This window comes from Bombina bombina, chromosome 1 (assembly GCF_027579735.1).
Source record: "Bombina bombina isolate aBomBom1 chromosome 1, aBomBom1.pri, whole genome shotgun sequence".
In the NCBI taxonomy this organism is placed as follows: Eukaryota; Metazoa; Chordata; class Amphibia; order Anura; family Bombinatoridae; genus Bombina; species Bombina bombina.
The window spans coordinates 260,932,309-260,951,396 of record NC_069499.1 but is presented as its reverse complement, the minus strand read 5'-3'; the positions used below and the strand labels follow the sequence as shown (position 1 = coordinate 260,951,396).

The window sequence follows — 19,088 nt, the reverse complement described above, 5'->3', positions numbered from 1 at the left end:
CAAACTAATTGTAGATTACATTATTATTTTTCATGGGGAATGATTTGCCTGAATCAGTTTTTTGTCTGTGCATATGTCTACTATTTACAGACACATGATTTGTTTATATTATTATTTGCAGAAGATAGTTTGAGGTGAACTATTTTCCCTGCATTTATTGCCTTTGTGCTTGCCCTATGTATATTGTACAGATTCTGTGTATTTGGCAGACAGTGGCATTTTATTGTAGTTTTAATTTTGTACAGGTTTCTCAAGTATACATTATTTGCATCTGTCTCTTAACATTTTTTTTTTTCTTTCAGAAAAGAGTCATTTGACAATTGTAGATAGAACCCTCTTCCTCTATTATGTGTGAAAGAGACTGTTAATGCCAAATGTGACAGAGTACCTCTTACCATTATATTTCTAATCCCTTTGTGGAATTATATAGGCCACTGGGATATTATTTCTGAGTGTTCATAAAAATATCCCCTCATAGCAGCAAAATATTTGCTTTGCTTCTAAGTTTGGAAGGAAATAGCTCTAACCTCTGTGAGGTATAAAGATAGAGACAAATAGAGCTGCTGAGCTGGTGACAGGCTCTCCCTAATCATACTGCACTAACTAGGACTTTATTTTAGGAAACCGAAACGCTCACCTGTTATCCTGTCATTACATTAACCAGAGCAGTAATACAGTCCAACCATAAAACCAGGTGCAACGACAGCCATTTTGAAATGTGGTCACATCAGAGGAGATATGAGGCAATACTACTGAAATAGTAGTAATTGCACTTTATTGCCTACCAGCACAAGTGGCAAAAGCTAGAATAAAAAAACAAAAGCATAGGACAAACAAAGGGCTACATTCTGACTACATTGTGGGTTAAACCAGGACTGCGATTTGTATATGTTCATTCCAGAGATGTATTTAAGGTTTTTGCTGATATTTGCACACTTCATTTTTAATGTGTTGCCCATTTCCACCTATTTTGCTTGTTTTCTATTGCCGCCAAGCCATCTCCTTTCCTTGTAATTGAAGGATGCCTACACTAGAAATCTGAAATGGCCACATCCAAGGAAAAATCAAGCAGAGCAAGAAAGCATAATATTCACATAATATGAAAAGACTAGATTACAGACAATGGTTTGCTGCCCCTTTAAATTGTCATTATTGGGGTCTCTGCCTCTTTTACAGTCTAGCTGTTATCTCTTCAGTAAATTTCACTGTCACATTTTGTTTAGTAAAAAAAAAATGCACCTCTTCCCAGGAGAGACTACGTCATTCTTATTCTGTAGCTTAAAAAAACAAACAAAACAAAAAATACAGGCAAAAACCTCTAGAGGGAAGACAGGAAGGAATCACTAAGTACAACATGCAAAGGTTTAGATAATCCAGTGTATAACAAATATAGCAATGCATTCAATAATAGGCAAGAAGTGTTACAATGAATATGGATATTATGCAGAGAATAGTGAATGCTTGCTCAATATATATATATACTAGTCTACTCAGTGTTAAAATAGGAAAAAGCCAAATTTCTTACTTGTCCACTGCAATTTCTTACCTGTCTAGGACTAGTGGACTTTCCAGCCCGATATAGATATATATGATGATTGATGTGCATAAACTATTTGCTTCACAGTTTGTAGGGTAGATAGACAGATAGGTGATAGATAGATATAGATTAGATATATATAGATTAGATAGGTAAATAGATAGCTCGAGGACTATCGCAGAGATGGACAGTGTAGAGAATGCTCAATTGTGCAGTTTTTCCAGTGCAATCTGACCTTGATCCACACAATTGCTATTGTGCATTCTAATTGCATGTTAATGCGACTTGCACACAGCTTATTTTGATTTCAAATCCCTCAGCTGGCGCTCAGTGTCACTTCAGCTGTTCACACACCCCCCCCTTTCCCCCGCCATCCTTTGTATGAGTAGCCAGGAATGACAAGTACCGTCCAACAGCGGAGTCCACACCTAGCAAACACACACAGGCCCACCCAGCACCAGCTTCCTCAGGAAAGCAATCCTCCACAACCTAACCCCTGAGTTGCCTGAACGGTTAGCAACACAAAGACCCCCAAACCAAACATACAGTGCAAATTAATAAACCAAATACATTTTGTTCTAGCTAGGGCAGGAAGATTATCATAACATTTTCATAAATAGAAAACTGAGAGTTGCTGTATAAATATTTAAAACAGTGGAAGGTGTTTTACTGAGGGTTTAATGGAAAGGCAGGAGTTAAAGTCAGAGGATTTATGCAGCAACCTAAACTATATGGAATATTTAAAGAAGGAACATGATTTGTGGAGAGAGGCTGAGGTCATGTGGAACAAAACACGGCCCAGCTTGCCCCTGGAGTTATTCACTCAACTTTTTTTTTTAATCTCTCTTGTCATACTCTTCCCACCAATAATATAAATGGTGCCACTCTTTTTCTTATTCCACCAGTGTCTCTAGTCTCTTATAGACCTCTCACTTTATCTTCTGTGTCATTATTAGTCATTTTATTTTGCATGTCCATCTCTGCTTTATATCAGTTTATTTATCCTAGAACTAGTATCTCTCCTGTGTAATCTGAACATGCCCACATATTATACAGTTTCTGTCAAATATAAATGCTGTTCTCTATTTGTCATTCTCTCAGTTTGCCATTATTTCCCTGCATTAATTCCTGTGCTAAGGCATTTCCTCTTTTGTCTCACGTCCCCATCTACCTGCCTTTCTGCCCCATCATTTCCCAAATGTATCGGTTTCTCTCCCATACAAGTCAGTCTCTTTTATGTGATTCTTCCCATAAGCACTGCCTGTACTTTTATTCCATTTATGTGTCACTCTCTTTCCTCTTTGATTCCCCTATTTTGGTAATCCCTCTACCTTTCACCCACCCCATGTGTCAATATCTTATGCCGTTGATTCTTCCAGTGTGTCGTTTTTTTATTTGATTCCTGTATGTGCCAGGATAACAACAGCTTAATCTCACTAATATGTCCTCCACTCTTTTCAAATCCTGCACTTCAGCTATCTAAAGCTATGTCCTTGTCGCATCCCTCATGTGACAATTTATTTGCTCTGTAAATTTACAAATGTGTCAACTGTTTTGCCTTTTGATGCCCCTAATGTGCTTCCTTGCCTACTGAGTCCTCCTATGTGTCATACTTTGAACCACCCCTCCCATATATAACTATCTCTGCCCTTGATTACCCCATGTGGCCGTCTGTATGCAAATTCATTCCTCCTGATTTCTCACATGGTTTTATTCATTTTCTGCCCCCTTGTAAGTCTGTCACTCCCACATACTATGTATCTGTCATTATTGCAGTGATGAGGCTGAGACATGCTAAGAACGTTCACAGAATGTCTCTCCTCGTTGGCAGGTGACTGGACACATTCTCAGGAGGTAACTCACCCCACTGGATTACTAGAATATCCTCACTTGGCTGGGGTCCATGTTTCTTAATGAGAAGCTCAGTAGGGCAAATACAAGAATATATGTGAAACTGATTGTTGGTGACTGTGCAAACAGGTCAGATTCACTTTTTTTATAAGAATATTCCCACAATCTTATTAAAAAAATGTGTATAATGACACTTCTACATGTTGGTGTCAAGATAAGAAACGAGACATTTGTACTTTTCTACTAGATTAAGCAGGTGTCTTATTCTGACTACAAAATTCTTGTTCTCCTTCGTTAACACTATTACAACTGTTTGTTGATACTTATAAATGTGTTGATACTGCAGAGTAAGAAAGAGGAAAAATTTAAACATTTACTTAAAGCACTCTTTTCAGGAAACAAGAGAGCATGTGTTATCCAATGCCACAGTTAATTTGGAATCCCAGAGGTTACTGAGCTGTATAGGTTCTGGGCTGTGTAATTGTGACGTGTTGTAATAGTGAGGAGGTCGGTCATGGTTTGGGATTGGCCTCTCTATCTGGCTGGCACCTCTCCTCCTGCCCCTATGGGTCAGGGTAACTAAGCTCAACGGCAGCTGCAGTGAAACCAGAGACTTGTGTGGTTACATTCCCACCGACTAGGGCCCCCAATTACCTGCTGTATTCCATTGAAACAGATTAGACTCTTCTTTAACCCAAGAAGTGCCAGAAAGACCAGCGATATACTGTGAAGAAAGTTATTGCGATGTCTAAGATGTTAAATGCAAAGTACCCTCTAATTACACAGCAAATGTGTGTGCTACTGCTACGAAGGGTCTAATAAAGGAAAGCTGGGTGAGGTCAAGGACTTGCATTAAGAAAATTCATTCCTTTCCACATTTCTACATCTCGTCCGTCAAAGACAAGATTATAAAAACTCTCTGCAACCTCATCCAGTTAGAGCAAATGCTAATTGTTAGAACTGTATCCTACAATATGGGATTTAATCCTGAAATTGTCTCCAACATTTCTTCTCCTTATTTTGTTATTGTTCATTCAATATAAGACTTTTTCCTTTTCCAATAATACCTTTCATAAACAACAGCATTTCTTAATTAACTGTCTCTCAGCGGATTCCATTTTTATGACAAATACCCAGTACATTTTTAAATCAGTTTTAAAGTTATTACAATTAATCAGTGTAACCCCTAAATCAGAAAAAAAATTATTATTAAGATTATGATATTTCAAATATATCTGTTATTTATTTATTTTTTGCTCCAGAGTAGTTAAACATATGGAAATCAAACAAAAACCTATAAGTAACATAGGTATTTTTCACTAGGAGACCTTCAGAAAAGTAAAAGATAATTAATTCAATACTGAAGATGGCTGCCTAATATGCCTGAATGCTGGGGGTTTTTTTTATTTCAGCAAATATATTAATTTATAACATATGTGAAAGTAATAATTTCATATACTTTTGATACATTTTATAATTAACATGTTTAAAAGAAGCATACACTTCATTGCAATCATAAAAGAACATATAAATAATCATATTTAAGTTGTGCATGTTTCAAATTTGAAACGTGCTCTGAACTAAATATTTTACTTTTCTATTAAAGGGACAGTCTGCACCAGAATTGTTATTGTTTTAAAAGATAGATAATCCCTTTATTACCCATTCCCCAGTTTTGCATAACCAACACAGTTATAATAATATACTTTTAACCTCTGTGATTATCTTGTATCTAAGCCTCTGCAAACTGCCCCTTTTTTCAGTTCTTTTGACAGACTTGCAGTCTAGCCAATCAGTGCCTGCTCCCAGATAACTTCACGTGCACGAGCACAGTGTTATCTATATGAAATACGTGAACTAACACCCTCTAGTGGTGAAAAACTGTTAAAATGTAATCTGAAAGAGGTGGGCTTGAAGGTCTAAGAAATTAGCATATGAACCTCCTAGGTTAAGCTTTCAACTAAGAATACCAAGAGAACAAAGCAAAATTGGTGATAAAAGTAAATTGGAAAATTGTTTAAAATTACATGCTTTATCTGAATCATGAAAGTTTGTTTTGGCCTAGACTGTCCCTTTAAATAAAAAACTGGCATTTATTAATGTGAACTAAGCATGCACAATAACTTTTTCTCAGAAAAAGCCATGAAAATAGCTACTCAAAACAGACAAAAATTAGTTTTCTACAAATCCAAGGTGTAGAATTGAAAAGGCCAAAAATCATTTGAAAAACAGCCAAAAAGACTATTCTGATGAACTGTGTTGGCTATGTCAAATTGTCCAATCCAAGAAATAGTGAGACATTTATGTGGGCTAAATTTATTAGAATGTCAGATAAATGGGTTATTAAAAGGCTGATGGATTAGAATTTGTTCAAATTTGAAATCCCAGCTGTAACTCACTTGATAAGTATCAGATCACATTTGGCCAGATTCTAGGCCAGTGAGACTTAGGGGCATATTTATCAATCATTATATATATATATATATATATATATATATATATATATATATATATATATATATATATATATATATGTGATTTATCAATCATATATATCACAATGACCGCTGCTCCATAACCTGTCTGCCTGCTCTGAGCAGGCGGACAGACATCGCCGGAAATAAACATGATCGAGTACAATCAGGTTGATTGACACCCCCATGCTGGCGGCCTTTTGGCCGCGAGTCTGCAGGGGGCGGCGTTGCACCAGCAGCTCTTGTGAGCTGCTGGTGCATTGCTGAATACGGCGAGCGTATTGCTCGCCGTATTCAGCGAGGTCTGTCGGACCTGATCCGCACTGTCGGATCAGGTCCGACAGACCTTGATAAATATGGGCCTTAATGTTCAAATTTCTCCACATGCTTATCTATTATATTGTATCTCTAACAATTTGTGTAATATCTTTTAATAAATGCCCAATCACCCTGGCCATTGTTCTGTAAGAATCAACCTCCCCTCCAGTACTTGTATTATATCCAAATAAACTGCCCCAATCTCCATTCTGATTTTACCCATTAGAACCTGGTTTTGTTATGAAAAAAGCCAGTAAACTCCTCCTCACTCTGCTCTTTTATTACCATTAAACCGTCTCATATTGGCCTAGGTTTACTCGTTCATAAACTTTCTCTTCTTTATTCTCTGACATTAGTGTCACTAAATTGCCTTACTATAATTATTGTAAATGGAGATATTGAATTGTATAATCTCATTTGTCTAAATGTATTTACAAAGAGTTAAATAAAAAATAAAAATCTCAATCTAATATTATTCAACCCTAATAAAGCTATTCATCATTTCCAGTAAAGCAGATTAGACTCTTCTACACATTTATCAATTATGTTTCACAAAAAGTATTTAATAATAGGAGAGATTTTTCTTACATGAAGTTTCTCCAATCTAATTAAATCTAGATTTCTTCAGTCTAGGTGAATGATTCTAAACCATTGGTCTGATTTTGCCAGAAAGTCCTCAGCATTCTTCATTTAACCTCTGTATTGTGGACAGGAAATGTTTGGAAATGTTTGTTTGCCAAAGCACATGGCAAAGTAAATGTAACATCTTACAAAAGCTAGTAGTACACAAAATATCTGCTAAAGAAAAATTCAAAGAAAATTACCACCATGGTGTATGCTGGTTTGTGGGTCACATGAAGTGGGGTCATGGAATATGACCTTATATAACAAAGATATCTACCAACTATACCACTTGTTCAATAAAGGTTTACTTCAATAAACTGGAAGTTAAACCAGTAAGTCAACTTTTAAATACATAAAAGGATAACTGATAAAAATATTGTGGACATGGTTTGCTGGAATAAAATACTGGGATTACTACAATGAATTACTAAAACTTCTGCAGGTAGCAAGAGGACACTTCCACTTTTGATGTGAATGGAATCCATTTGTTCTGCCACTTTTGTCTCTGGCCAGGATCCAGGTCCACGTACATAATTAGAGCACAAATAGCAGGAAAAGAAACAAGACTACTTTTTTTAAACCTCCCACATCCATATTAAGACTACAGACACAAGAAGCTCTGCTACACACATTCAGAGGAAATCAATGTGAGTACTACCAAACAGCGCACAATACAAATCTGCAGTCAAATCTATTTGATAACTTTAAAATTACATAAAACTAAGAATGTGAATGTATAGGTACTTGCTATAAAATAAGGTTTGTGACATTCAAGAGGAGTTCCCTATATTGGGAAAGGTTTATTTTTAAAAAAAATATCTATATTAGGCAACTCAGAAATAAATTAACGGCAGCTCACTTCATATACTGCACAGCATTCCTTTTAGATTACAAATTATCATTACTCATATATGAAAAGCTCTGCACCATGGTACAAAAACACTACATGCAATACACTAAAGGTGCAGCGAATAGTTGCCTCCCATTTGTAGAAATATCTTCCACTTCAGACAGCCAAAACCTCAGTGAAAAAAAGACACATTTATCTAACTGAAGTACAGTCTTGACAGCACTGGAAATGATGCTTTGTAACAAATGTAAAGATTTGCTTATAAGCCATTAGCAAGATTCTGTAAAATGCTATGCTTAGTAAATACAAAATGCACTCCCCTAAAATGTACTGTGTATTACAGTAAGACAAATGCATGCAATTAATGTGAAGAATAGGTGTAATCATTTAAAACCCTGTTTGCTTCATCCCCATACCAACAAACCTGAAGATTAGGCCAGGCAACTGGGTCATGAACTCCTAGAATATGCTTGCCCATGTGTGAGAATTTTCCCAAAACCACAAGTGACACATGATAAATACCTATTTAAGGACTTGTCAAGAGAGAGAGGCAAGATACAAGACTCCCAAAAAGGAACAACAAAGAGATGCTAGGTGCATCCTCACAGCATATACCAGTACAAGATGTCCCAGGAGACATAGTTTATAGAATGTTCACCTGGAGACACAATAACATACAAGACTGCAGACTTAAATTCACCATGTAACAAATAGCATGGCAATTTACAACAAGGCATGACAGATACAGCACTCTCAGTGAGATACACAGAACTCAAAACATATCACACAGCTGACACAATTAATTGTCAGGAGAACACACCTGGGAAAAGGACTCACTGCAAAATATTCACCCATATACAATACTCAGTGCCCAAATAGATAAAGGAATCACTGAGACCTGAACTCACTGCTAAACACATATATTTGACACTGTGCAGCGAATACCTGATACAGAATCACTAGGAGATAAACAATTACTTTTCTGTTAGCCTAAGCTGCACATCAGAGAGAAAGTATAGAAGCAGAAAAAGTATAATTGCCCCAGTTAGATGTAATTTGCCATTCATTTAATTGTATCAGAAGGGCTATTGTGCACAACTGAATTTATGGCACCACATTAATCCTTGATATAACACCTTTTTTTTAGTTCTGAATCCAAGGAATAGACTCATTTTGTGCACAGCATCTTCAGACAGGGCAGATTAAATGTGTCAGACATTTATGGTGAAAAATCATTTGGAATTTGAACTCCAAACCAGTGAAAAAAATGAACAGAACTTGAAATTAATCTTGAAATTAACCTTCTCTATTCACTACTGCAGGATTCAAAGCATTGTACTGTATTTTGTGGGGTTCTAGATATAGTGGTAACTCTGCAGCCTACTGACAATTCATTATGGTTTAGCCCAAAAACATTTTATTACATATACTCAATAGATTGCTAAGTAGAAAAAATGACCTCAGTAATTTGTTACTGAAAAATTAATTGCACATCCCTCAGGAAATTAAAGGGACACTGAACCCAATTTTTGTTCTTTAGTGATTCAGATAGAGCATGAAATTTTAAGCAACTTTCTAATTTACGCCTATTATCAAATTTTCTTCATTCTCTTTGTATCTTTATTTGAAATGCAAGAATGTAAGTTTAGATGCCGGCCCATTTTTGGTGAACAACCTGGGTTGTCCTTGCTGATTGGTGAATCAATTCATCCAGCAATAAAAAAGTGCTATCCAGAGTTCTGAACCAAAAAAAAAAAGCTTAGATGCCTTTTTTTTCAAATAAAGATAGCAAAAGAATGAAGAAAAATTGATAATAGGAGTAAATTAGAAAGTTGCTTAATTGCACGCTCTATCTGAATCACAAAAGAAAAAATGTAAGCATGTTTATTTATTCCAACTTTTGAATATACAACTAAATTAATAGTAACTCATTTATCTTTATTATAAGTGTAAGCATAATGTAATATGGTCCCCATTTGTAACTGGCCATCCATATAAAAATAATTTTACTGACAGTTATCAGGAACCAATTGCTAGAATGAATAATCAGATTAATCATTTGAATGCAATTATAAAATGATTGTGATCATTTGTACTGGCTTATATATAATCATTCTCTATATCTGTAGAGAAACTTTAAAAAAAGAACAGACAAGCATGGATTTCCACTCCTCTCCAAACTGCTGTTAAGTAACAGACTCATACAGATGCCAGGTGTATTAGTCCTCATGTATATCTGAGTTTTCAATAAAAACATGTGCTTTGTTTGTCTCTTCTACAGCAATGAAAACATCTGCAGTCACATGGGAACATGATAAAAGGACACTTCAAATGTCACTAAAACTAATAGAGAAATGAAGAGAATAAAATGCAATAAACATGTAAAATGCAGAGAATGCTCAGGGGAGTGCTCATCTGCATTCAGCAGGGCGTGTCTGAGAATCTGTACTACAACCTGTGATCTGTACAGAATTACTACAGGAATGGCTAACAACGTTATCTCAGAACAAACCTCTCGTCCAGTCCATCTTTGTGCAAATGTGCACAAACTGATTTATTATGCAAGCTTACAAGTTTTTAGGCTCAGATTCTTGTCCTGAATATGTAATCTGCATCTGGCAGCGGCACAGATCAGAGCAGACTCAGCTTGGATAAAAACTACTTGCTTACTAAGATGACAATCTAAACTGGCAAATACAATCAGAAAATAGACAAATCATTTGGGATCTCTTAGCTTCAGAGTATGTATTGTCAATCGCATATGTATCCTTTTTTACTATGTTCTTATAGTTCAAATCTGAAAAATATCACTTTATACAGAAAAAAGTACTATGCTGGTATTAGAATAAAGTCCCATAATGGAAATATATATATATATATATATATATATATATATATATATATATATATTATTATTTTTTTCCTTTAAGTTTTTGTATATTTTTTGGTAAACATACCAATTATTCAAGTGAAAAGTTCAATAGTATACAGGTAGCCCTCAGTTTACGCCAGAGTTAGGTTCCAGAAGGAATGGTTGTAAATCGAAACCGTTGTAAATTGAACCCAGTTTATAATGTTAGTCAATGGGAAGTGAGGGAGATAGGTTCCAGGCCCCTCTCAAAATTGTCATAAGTAACACATAATACATTATTTTTAAAGCTTTGAAATGAAGACTTTAAATGCTAAACAGCATTATAAACCTAATAAAATAATCACACAACACAGAATATATAATTAAACTAAGTTAAATGAACAAAAACATTTGCTAAACAGCATTAAAAACCTAATAAAATAATCACACAACACAGACTTCACTTGCATTTTTCGGCAAACAGTTCGTTCTATGCATTCCAATCTGGACTGATTTATAGACAGGAATATCTTGTTCCTTTGAAATCTGCTCGATAGCTCACGCCTGGTTAAACTGATTAATTTCAGCTTGCTTGGCTTTGCTGCAACACAAGCGGACAGCTCCCCCTACTGGCTATTTTAATAAATGCACTGCTTCTCAATGCTTTTCAATAGCAGTCACATGACTGGAAAAAAAGGTTGTTATTCTGAAACGGTGTAAATTGAACCGTTGTAAAACGAGGGCCACCTGTATGTCATTAGATCTAAATATTAATACAACATATTTTCACTAAGTATACAAATATGAAAGCACATTCGAATGAAAGTATGTATAAGTACAAGTATATTAGTGTGTATGTATAGCTCTCTTATAATCTCCAAAGATCCCCAGACTTCTTTTTTTTTTTAATTATTATTCTATGTATATATCAATAAAAATACTTGTGGACTTGTGTGTGACTGGCTCCACAATATTCTATCTGGCTCCTAAATTTTAAATGTCAACCCTTGATATTTAACATTATAAATGTGTATATATATATATATATATACTCCACACAGTTTGCAGCGTCGCGCTCTGCCTTACCCTCCACACACGCTGATACGGCACTATGGAGCTCCAAGGGGGGGATGACGTCACCCAGATATCCCGGATGTGCTACTGAGAAAGCACTGCTCGTCTTTCAGTGCCAATATTTATATATGAAACATAGAAGACTCAGGCACATTCCGGGTAAAAGGGCAAAAAAGAGCTTTATTGTACAAATATAAAAGCAGGCAATAGCATAGTCCAATAGCATAGCAGTGAACAAGTGCTATCCTAGCACGAAACATGTCTGCCACAGGATTCCAGCAGTCCTTATTCACTGTGTGATAGTACTTATAGCTGTGTCAGTGTGGATACATTGGACTATGCTATTGCCTGCTTTTATATTTGTACAATAAAGCTCTTTTTTGCCCTTTTACCCGGAATGTGCCTGAGTCTTCTATGTTTCATATATATATATATATATATATATATGTGTGTGTGTGTGCACGCTCGAGCATTTAGTAGATTTTTGGCTCTTTTGAGCTGGGCCCTCCTCCATTTGTATTATTATTATTTTGTACAGCAAATCAGAATCACTATATGTCCCAACTCATGTACTCAGTGCTTTGGAATGTGGTGGCACTGTACAAATAATTAAAGGGACAGTATACACTCATTTTCATATAACTGCATGTAATAGACACTACTATAAAGAATAAGATGCACAAATACTGATATAAAAATCCAGTATAAAACTGTTTAAAAACTTACTTAGAAGCTCTCAGTTTAGCTCTGTTGAAAAGGTAGTTAGAAAGCCCACTGCAAGTGGGAAATAAGACACTCCCCCCCTCCTTCTTTTGCATATGAAAAGACCCTGTACACAAACAGGAGCAAGCTGGAGAAGGTAGCTGACGGTATTCACATAAATCTTTGGGGCTTGGTTAGGAGTCTGAAAATCAGAGCAATGTTATTTAAAAATAAGCAAAACTATACATTTAAAAAAAAACCGTTATGGGCTACATAAATAGATCATCTACAAAACATTTATGCAAAGAAAAAATGAGTGTATAATGTCCCTTTAATAACAATAATGATAGATGTGCATCATCAAGAGGACACCAAAATGTAAAAAATAAAAATACATCTTATCAATTATGAAATACGAGAATTTCTACTACACACAAAACACATTCCACAACTATTCAGCGAAAATCTTCAGCGAAACATGGGTTTGAAACACCAGCCAGCTGCCAGTAAAATAAGGCAATGACAGAATAGTATGACATCATTTCTTTCCAACATCTGCAAGTAAATAACATTAATTCCAGCAACCTTTCCATATTAATATGCTCACTTACATAGTTACACGAAACCAACAAAAACCTGTAATTTAATATTTTGTTTTCTCTTATTTCTAGTTTTTCTAAAGAATACTCAACAGTACCCTCATTTATCAGAAATAGTTTTCTTTTAGTTCATTAACCCCCATTGAAAATGGCTCATGAGAAACTGTTGCATAATTATGTACAGTACTTACAAAAGGAATCTTAGCTAAAAAAATAATGAACATATTTTGCTATTGAATATTGGGCTCACTTAATTGTATTCTACATAGGATGATTGACGCACATAAACTATTTCCCTCACAGTTTGTAGGGTAGATACATATACAGATGATAGATAGACAGATGACAGACAGGTAGATAGATAGACAGACAGATAGATAGACAAAATAATATTCAGTCTTTATTACCACAAGATTTGCATATTGCCAAGCTCTTTCAGGGAAAGCGGATGTAATGTTGTATATCCATGATAAAATACACAATTAGATAATACTAATGAGAGAAGGAATCATAAATGGCAAATAAAAATAAAAGCAACCAGAAAGTATTAAAAATGTTATACAAAAACAGTTGTAAAACAAATATAAACATTTGTACACACATAGGTAATAGGTAACTGTTAAAAAAAATGTTCCAGTATACTAAAGTTTACTAATTAAAGAACTGTTGTTATTTTAGGCCTAAAATCCTCACTGACACATTCAGTTCCTGTATTTAGAGCCTCTCATACATAACAAATGTTAAATTGTCAGTTTTGAAAATTGTACACAGGTCATCAAAGTACATACACATTTAAGCTAATTTTCTCAAAACATATGAGGAAGCAGAACCTTAGGATTTGATGCCTCGAGGCAATAGGAAAATTATAGTGTTGAAGAGAAGGGTACAAATCTTAAATTGCATTTGATAAAGAGAATACAGAAATAATATGCATACGGTACAGCTCATCAGCAGTCAAAAACAAGATATGGACATCTAAAGTGCAGGCTACAACCTAAACGCCAGCTGGTCAACTACATCCCATTTGCCACTTCACAAAGACAGAATTACTGGCAGAAAAAAGGTGCTTTTAATTAACAATTTGGGCTATCTTCTATAAACACCAATTTCCTATAATATCCCAGTACATCTGATACAACCTCATGTATAATGCAAGCAATGCTATTTCATTTTCAGCTGTTAAACAGCAAATTGAATTTAGCTAAGTGACTGTCTGCCAGATATATTACCTTATTAAATCTGAGCATTACCCCCCCCCCCCCATGTTATTTTTAAACTGCTTGTAAAGTAAATTCATACTCTTTTCTTCTTTTTTATTTTTTACTTGTGACAGTTCTTGAGCGCATATATAGAAATACATATACATGATATATCTATATATTTCTATCTATATTTATATTTATACATTATATATATATATATATATATATATATACACATATACAAATACACATATTTTATTTTTTATGATATGTGTTTCGATATAGATATACACAGGTATGTGTCTACATATAGATAGACGATAGATAGATAGATAGATAGATGATAGATAGACAGACAGTTAGATATAGATATTACATATAGACAGACAGTTACTACACACACAAACACATATATATATATATATATATATATATATATATATATATATATATATATATATATATACACAGTTATATTATTAGTCAAATATTAAAATCTCTAGAAAGCAGGAGGCAGAATAAACCGAGAAAATTTGTCATATCCATAAATAAATACAGTATATATATATATATATATATATTTATTTATTTATTTTTTAGATACGAATATACATGTGTAACTTGTTCTATATGAAGTCCTTTAAATTCTGAAAATCCATGAACCTGTAAAATCTTGTTACTAGAAAGCGAGGGAATCAGAACTAAAATAAAAAAATACATATAGGCAATAATATAGTTCAATATATATATGTTTCTAATTTGTGAAACAAGATGTTTAAAGAACCTGTAGATTACTTAACATATCTCAAAAATCAAAAAGTATAATCCAGTTGGATATAAAAAAAATATATAAAAATATATTCACATGCATTCTTGTCCTCCAATACAAAAAAAACGTTTAAAAGCAATTGTGACAATATGAAAATTAAAGGATAAAATAGGCATCTAATTAACTGTGACCAGATTTAATTACTAAGAAACCACACAAAAAAAAACAAAAAAAACAGAAAGCTTTTCAAATTGTTTTCTTTCAGAAACGTGGTTGTTATCAGTAGGAAAAGGCTGTTAATTACCAGGGATATTCTGAACCTTTTACTCTGCTGGTCTGCTTAAAACAATGTTTTGTATGAAAGAAACGTAACCATTACATAAACTCAAACTTTTATCTAATTTAATTTGCCAATGTCTGCTGATCTGTTAAAAATATAAAAAAGGTGCCCTCCATAACAACAATACGTTCTACAGATTCCTGTTAAACATTGTAATATTTTTAATAAACAGTACTTTTTTTTGAATGGTTTGAGTTTTACAAGCATAGCTTGTACAACAAAATATTCCACTGTCTTAAAACAAATTTGTTCTTAAAATGAATTTATCTGCAATGGAAAATTTGCTTCGGCCTAGTGCAATATTATGCAAGATTATGTTAGCTGTATTTTAGGATTTGCAGATATTGGATCACTGACATTTTAAAAAACATTTTACAAGTTCACACCACAAGATTATCAGATTCACTGCAAGGAAGCGCTATTCATTTGAAACCTTATTGTAATTTATACACATAAAAATACAGTATCTTCATTACAGAATATGCAGATGACCAGTGAAGCAAGTGTATCTATTTACCTTTTTAAAATAAAATTTGCCCCTAATATTACGCATGTAAAAATATCTCAAACATTAATGGTCAATAAACGTAAAAACAAATATGCTCCCTAAAATCCAATAAAATATAAACAATTCCACCAATGGGCCTTGATTGATGTGTATATTATAAAGCAGTATATCAGTTAAGTTTCCAGGTAGGTTTTATTTTAGTCTGACTCTATTATATTAACTGCGCATTCCGCAGTGCAATAAAAGAATGCAACAGAAAGATTGTGCTATGGCAGCTCTGCATTATATAAAAACACAATATAAAACAGGGTTTCACAAATTTACTTTATATTTAGGAGCCAGGAATAATACAGACACATATTTTTAGCCTATAGATAAGGGTGTATGTACATATATACATGGGAAATATCCCAAACGTTAGGAGCCATGAGTAAAATTCTAAGAGCGGTGGCTTCCTGGTTTGTCAAGCAACAACAAGCAGGTAAGTACCTGTATACTTCCCTCTGCATTTTGCACCACAGCTCCCTCTTGATTCTTTAAACACCATTCTGATACCCTTCCTATAGCCTTTACCCACCAACGATAACAGAATCACTTGTGAGCAAGCTGACAAAACCTGTCACATCATCATCACTCTAAGGTATAGAGTTGTCTAAAGGTAAAAGCAAAACCAGTCTGTGCCATCTCCAAACACAAAATAGAGATAAAATTTAAAAAAAAAAAAATGAATTCAATAATGCTGCATTAATTTGTATATATGATGTTCACAAATGCATCTTGCTCACTAGCTCTATAGAACCTGCTAAACAGATTAGTCCTCACCTGGATAAAAGTCTTTGGATTTGGATAGCTTAATTGTAGCTCCCGTTTCTTTTTGCAGCTGGACGATGGTTTGTCCACCTTTGCCTATGATAGATCCAGCGGCGTAGCTAGGAATAAGCACCTTCAGAAAAAACTGTCCGTCCTCTGCAGAGAAAAACGTTGGAAAAATATCAAGTTAGCACCAAGAAAGCACAATAATTCAAAATCTAAAACTCAAATAACTACCTCTCTATGAAGAAATGGCAAATAAATGCACCTGCTGTATAGTACTTTAAACCTACTCTCATATGTACTAAGAATGTGAATATTGAACTTCTTCCTGAAACATCCAACAATTACAGCAACATTTTTGAAAGGCAAAATGGTATTTGTTTTATCTAGGAGAATTACAAATCAAACAGGTGTTCAAAAAAATTCCACCCACAGAAGAAACCAAAAGGTGAAGTATATAATATGCTAAAAATGAATGACACATTTAAAATGTATATAAAGGCAACATAGAATTAGTTATATGAGGATGGAAAATCTGACATGCAAGACTGTTTAGAAATGTGTCCACAACAACCGTATTCCAATGGCTCACCTCTGAGCATGTTTAATTTGTAAGCATTAAGTGCTTGCCAAGAAAAGAACTCACTGTAATTGTGGAATCACTTCCCCTACTAATCCCAGTGTATTTCTTTAGCTCCTTTAAATCTCTTATGATCCGCCTATAAGCTTATTAATTAAATCAGTTTAAGAAGATTTCCCCCTTATTTCTAACTGATCTTCAGCTTAAATCACATTTATTTTTGGGTCTGCGCAGGTCATCGGCGAGAGACAGCATAACCACGCAAAAATCAAAAAATAAATAAAAAGTATTCATACACATAGAGCCAAACTGAATAGAAAAGAACTGCTCTGCTGGATGAAATGGCAGAAAATGTTGCATGTACATATATTATTTTTATATATAACAAGTCACTGACTTTGCATAACCTCAACATGTTCCAGAAAATATATATCCCTGTACAGTTTATGATACAAGTGCAGGTCCATTTGTGATTCTTGTGCTGAGAGCACACATCCAAAGCCAAGAAAAAAAACCCACTGATCCTCCTTGCAAATCCTCAGCAAATGCATTCACCTCTGCATCCTTGCATTGTTATGCCTCCAATAGAAATGGACGTGGAGATGCTGGGACACATCACCAGGATGCAGTAGCAGTAGCAGCAGCGGCAGCAGCACCCCCCAGCTCCTTTCCCCCTCCCCCAGCTCTCAATTGATGGTGGGGGGATAAAATGAGTGAGAGATTGGCACAAATTTACTCCCCAAAACCCAGGACAAGTGCAGATGGGGCAGCTTGGTGGATGCTCTGGAACAATGAGGGACCAGGAGGTGCAGTCAGTGATGTGCAGCTCTACCTCCCCCATGCAGCATTAACCTCTGAGTTGCTGGATGAAAAGAAGGAATTGCACAGCTTGTACCCTAGCACCATCCTAGACCACAAAAGGGTCCCTGCATCAGTCAGGTTACTCAATATCCCCCTTTTTCAGCTTTGCACCCCTAAACATGGCCATTAATTTGCGCCTTAACCCCATAATCATCCTCTGAGTACCAAACCTTATCCTTACACCATAAAACAACACAATCTACTATGTGCCCAATATCATAACAACTTTTGGGCACCCATAACCTTTTAATGATAACAGTACCCATATATGAACAATCACATGAACCCCCACACCCCCCTTACACCTGCAACACTATATAGACCCAATCTTCCAGTAGTTCTTAGCAAGCATCTTTCCTGCGCACTCCAAGCCTCGGCCCCGGTGCTGCTCACGTCCCTTCCGTGGTACAGTCTTGTGATGCAGCTGCACAACAATAACAGGCGGAGCCGCCATTTTGGCCAAAGAATATACCGGGCAGCAGACCCAACCATCAGTGAACCCCGGGCCGGTACAGCAGGGTATCTGCCCCCGACCTATACCCCCAGATCGCAAGAGCGCCGCGCTCACCTCCTGTGTTGGTCCTCTTCGTGCTGCCTGCCTCCGGGGGGGCTTCGAGCGGTCTCTTCCTTGAATCGGGGGGGTCTAGGTCTATGGGGACCCCGCTGTGGGTGCCGTTCTGCTGGATGGGAGCCGCCGCCATCATGATTGCAGGAGGCTAGGGTGAGGGGGACCCCAATACCTGCACTGCGAGCAAGGGAGAAAAGGGGGAGCCCCCGTGCACCTCCAAAACACAGCAACACGGGGAGAGGAGGCAGCAAAGACAGCACCGCTAAATAAATAAATAACAGGGAACCAGAAGGGGGAGGCAGGATGGAGAAAGACAGGAGAGGAGAGGGGGAGGGAGCGGGAGGGTGGGGGTGGCAGGGACTCGGGGTGATAGTATTGGGGGACTGAGAGTGAATAAAGCAGGGCTGGAGGGGAGGTGCAGTGATAGGGAGGAGAGCTGGCTGTGTATGTGAGAGAAGAACAGAACCCTGAGCTGATTCCTTGCTTCTCTCCTCCTCCTCACTCTTTTGTTCCCTAATAATCCCCCTGCCTGCCTTGCCTGCTGCTCACTCTGCCTCTCTGGTGGTT

General features: G+C 35.9%; 1 protein-coding gene across 1 annotated transcript in view; it reads right to left on the bottom strand.

Annotated features, from left to right (window-relative positions):
- The window catches only part of NOVA1 (NOVA alternative splicing regulator 1), a 134,578-nt gene extending 115,740 nt beyond the window's left edge, over positions 1-18,838 (bottom strand). The window contains exons 1-2 of the mRNA XM_053697942.1: positions 18,522-18,838; positions 16,522-16,665 (exon numbers count right to left, since the gene is read on the bottom strand). Coding sequence (XP_053553917.1) covers positions 16,522-16,665; positions 18,522-18,657 — 280 coding nt within the window. The 5' untranslated portion in view covers positions 18,658-18,838. The remainder of the gene's footprint in view (positions 1-16,521; positions 16,666-18,521) is intronic.
- Positions 18,839-19,088: the final 250 nt, after the last annotated feature.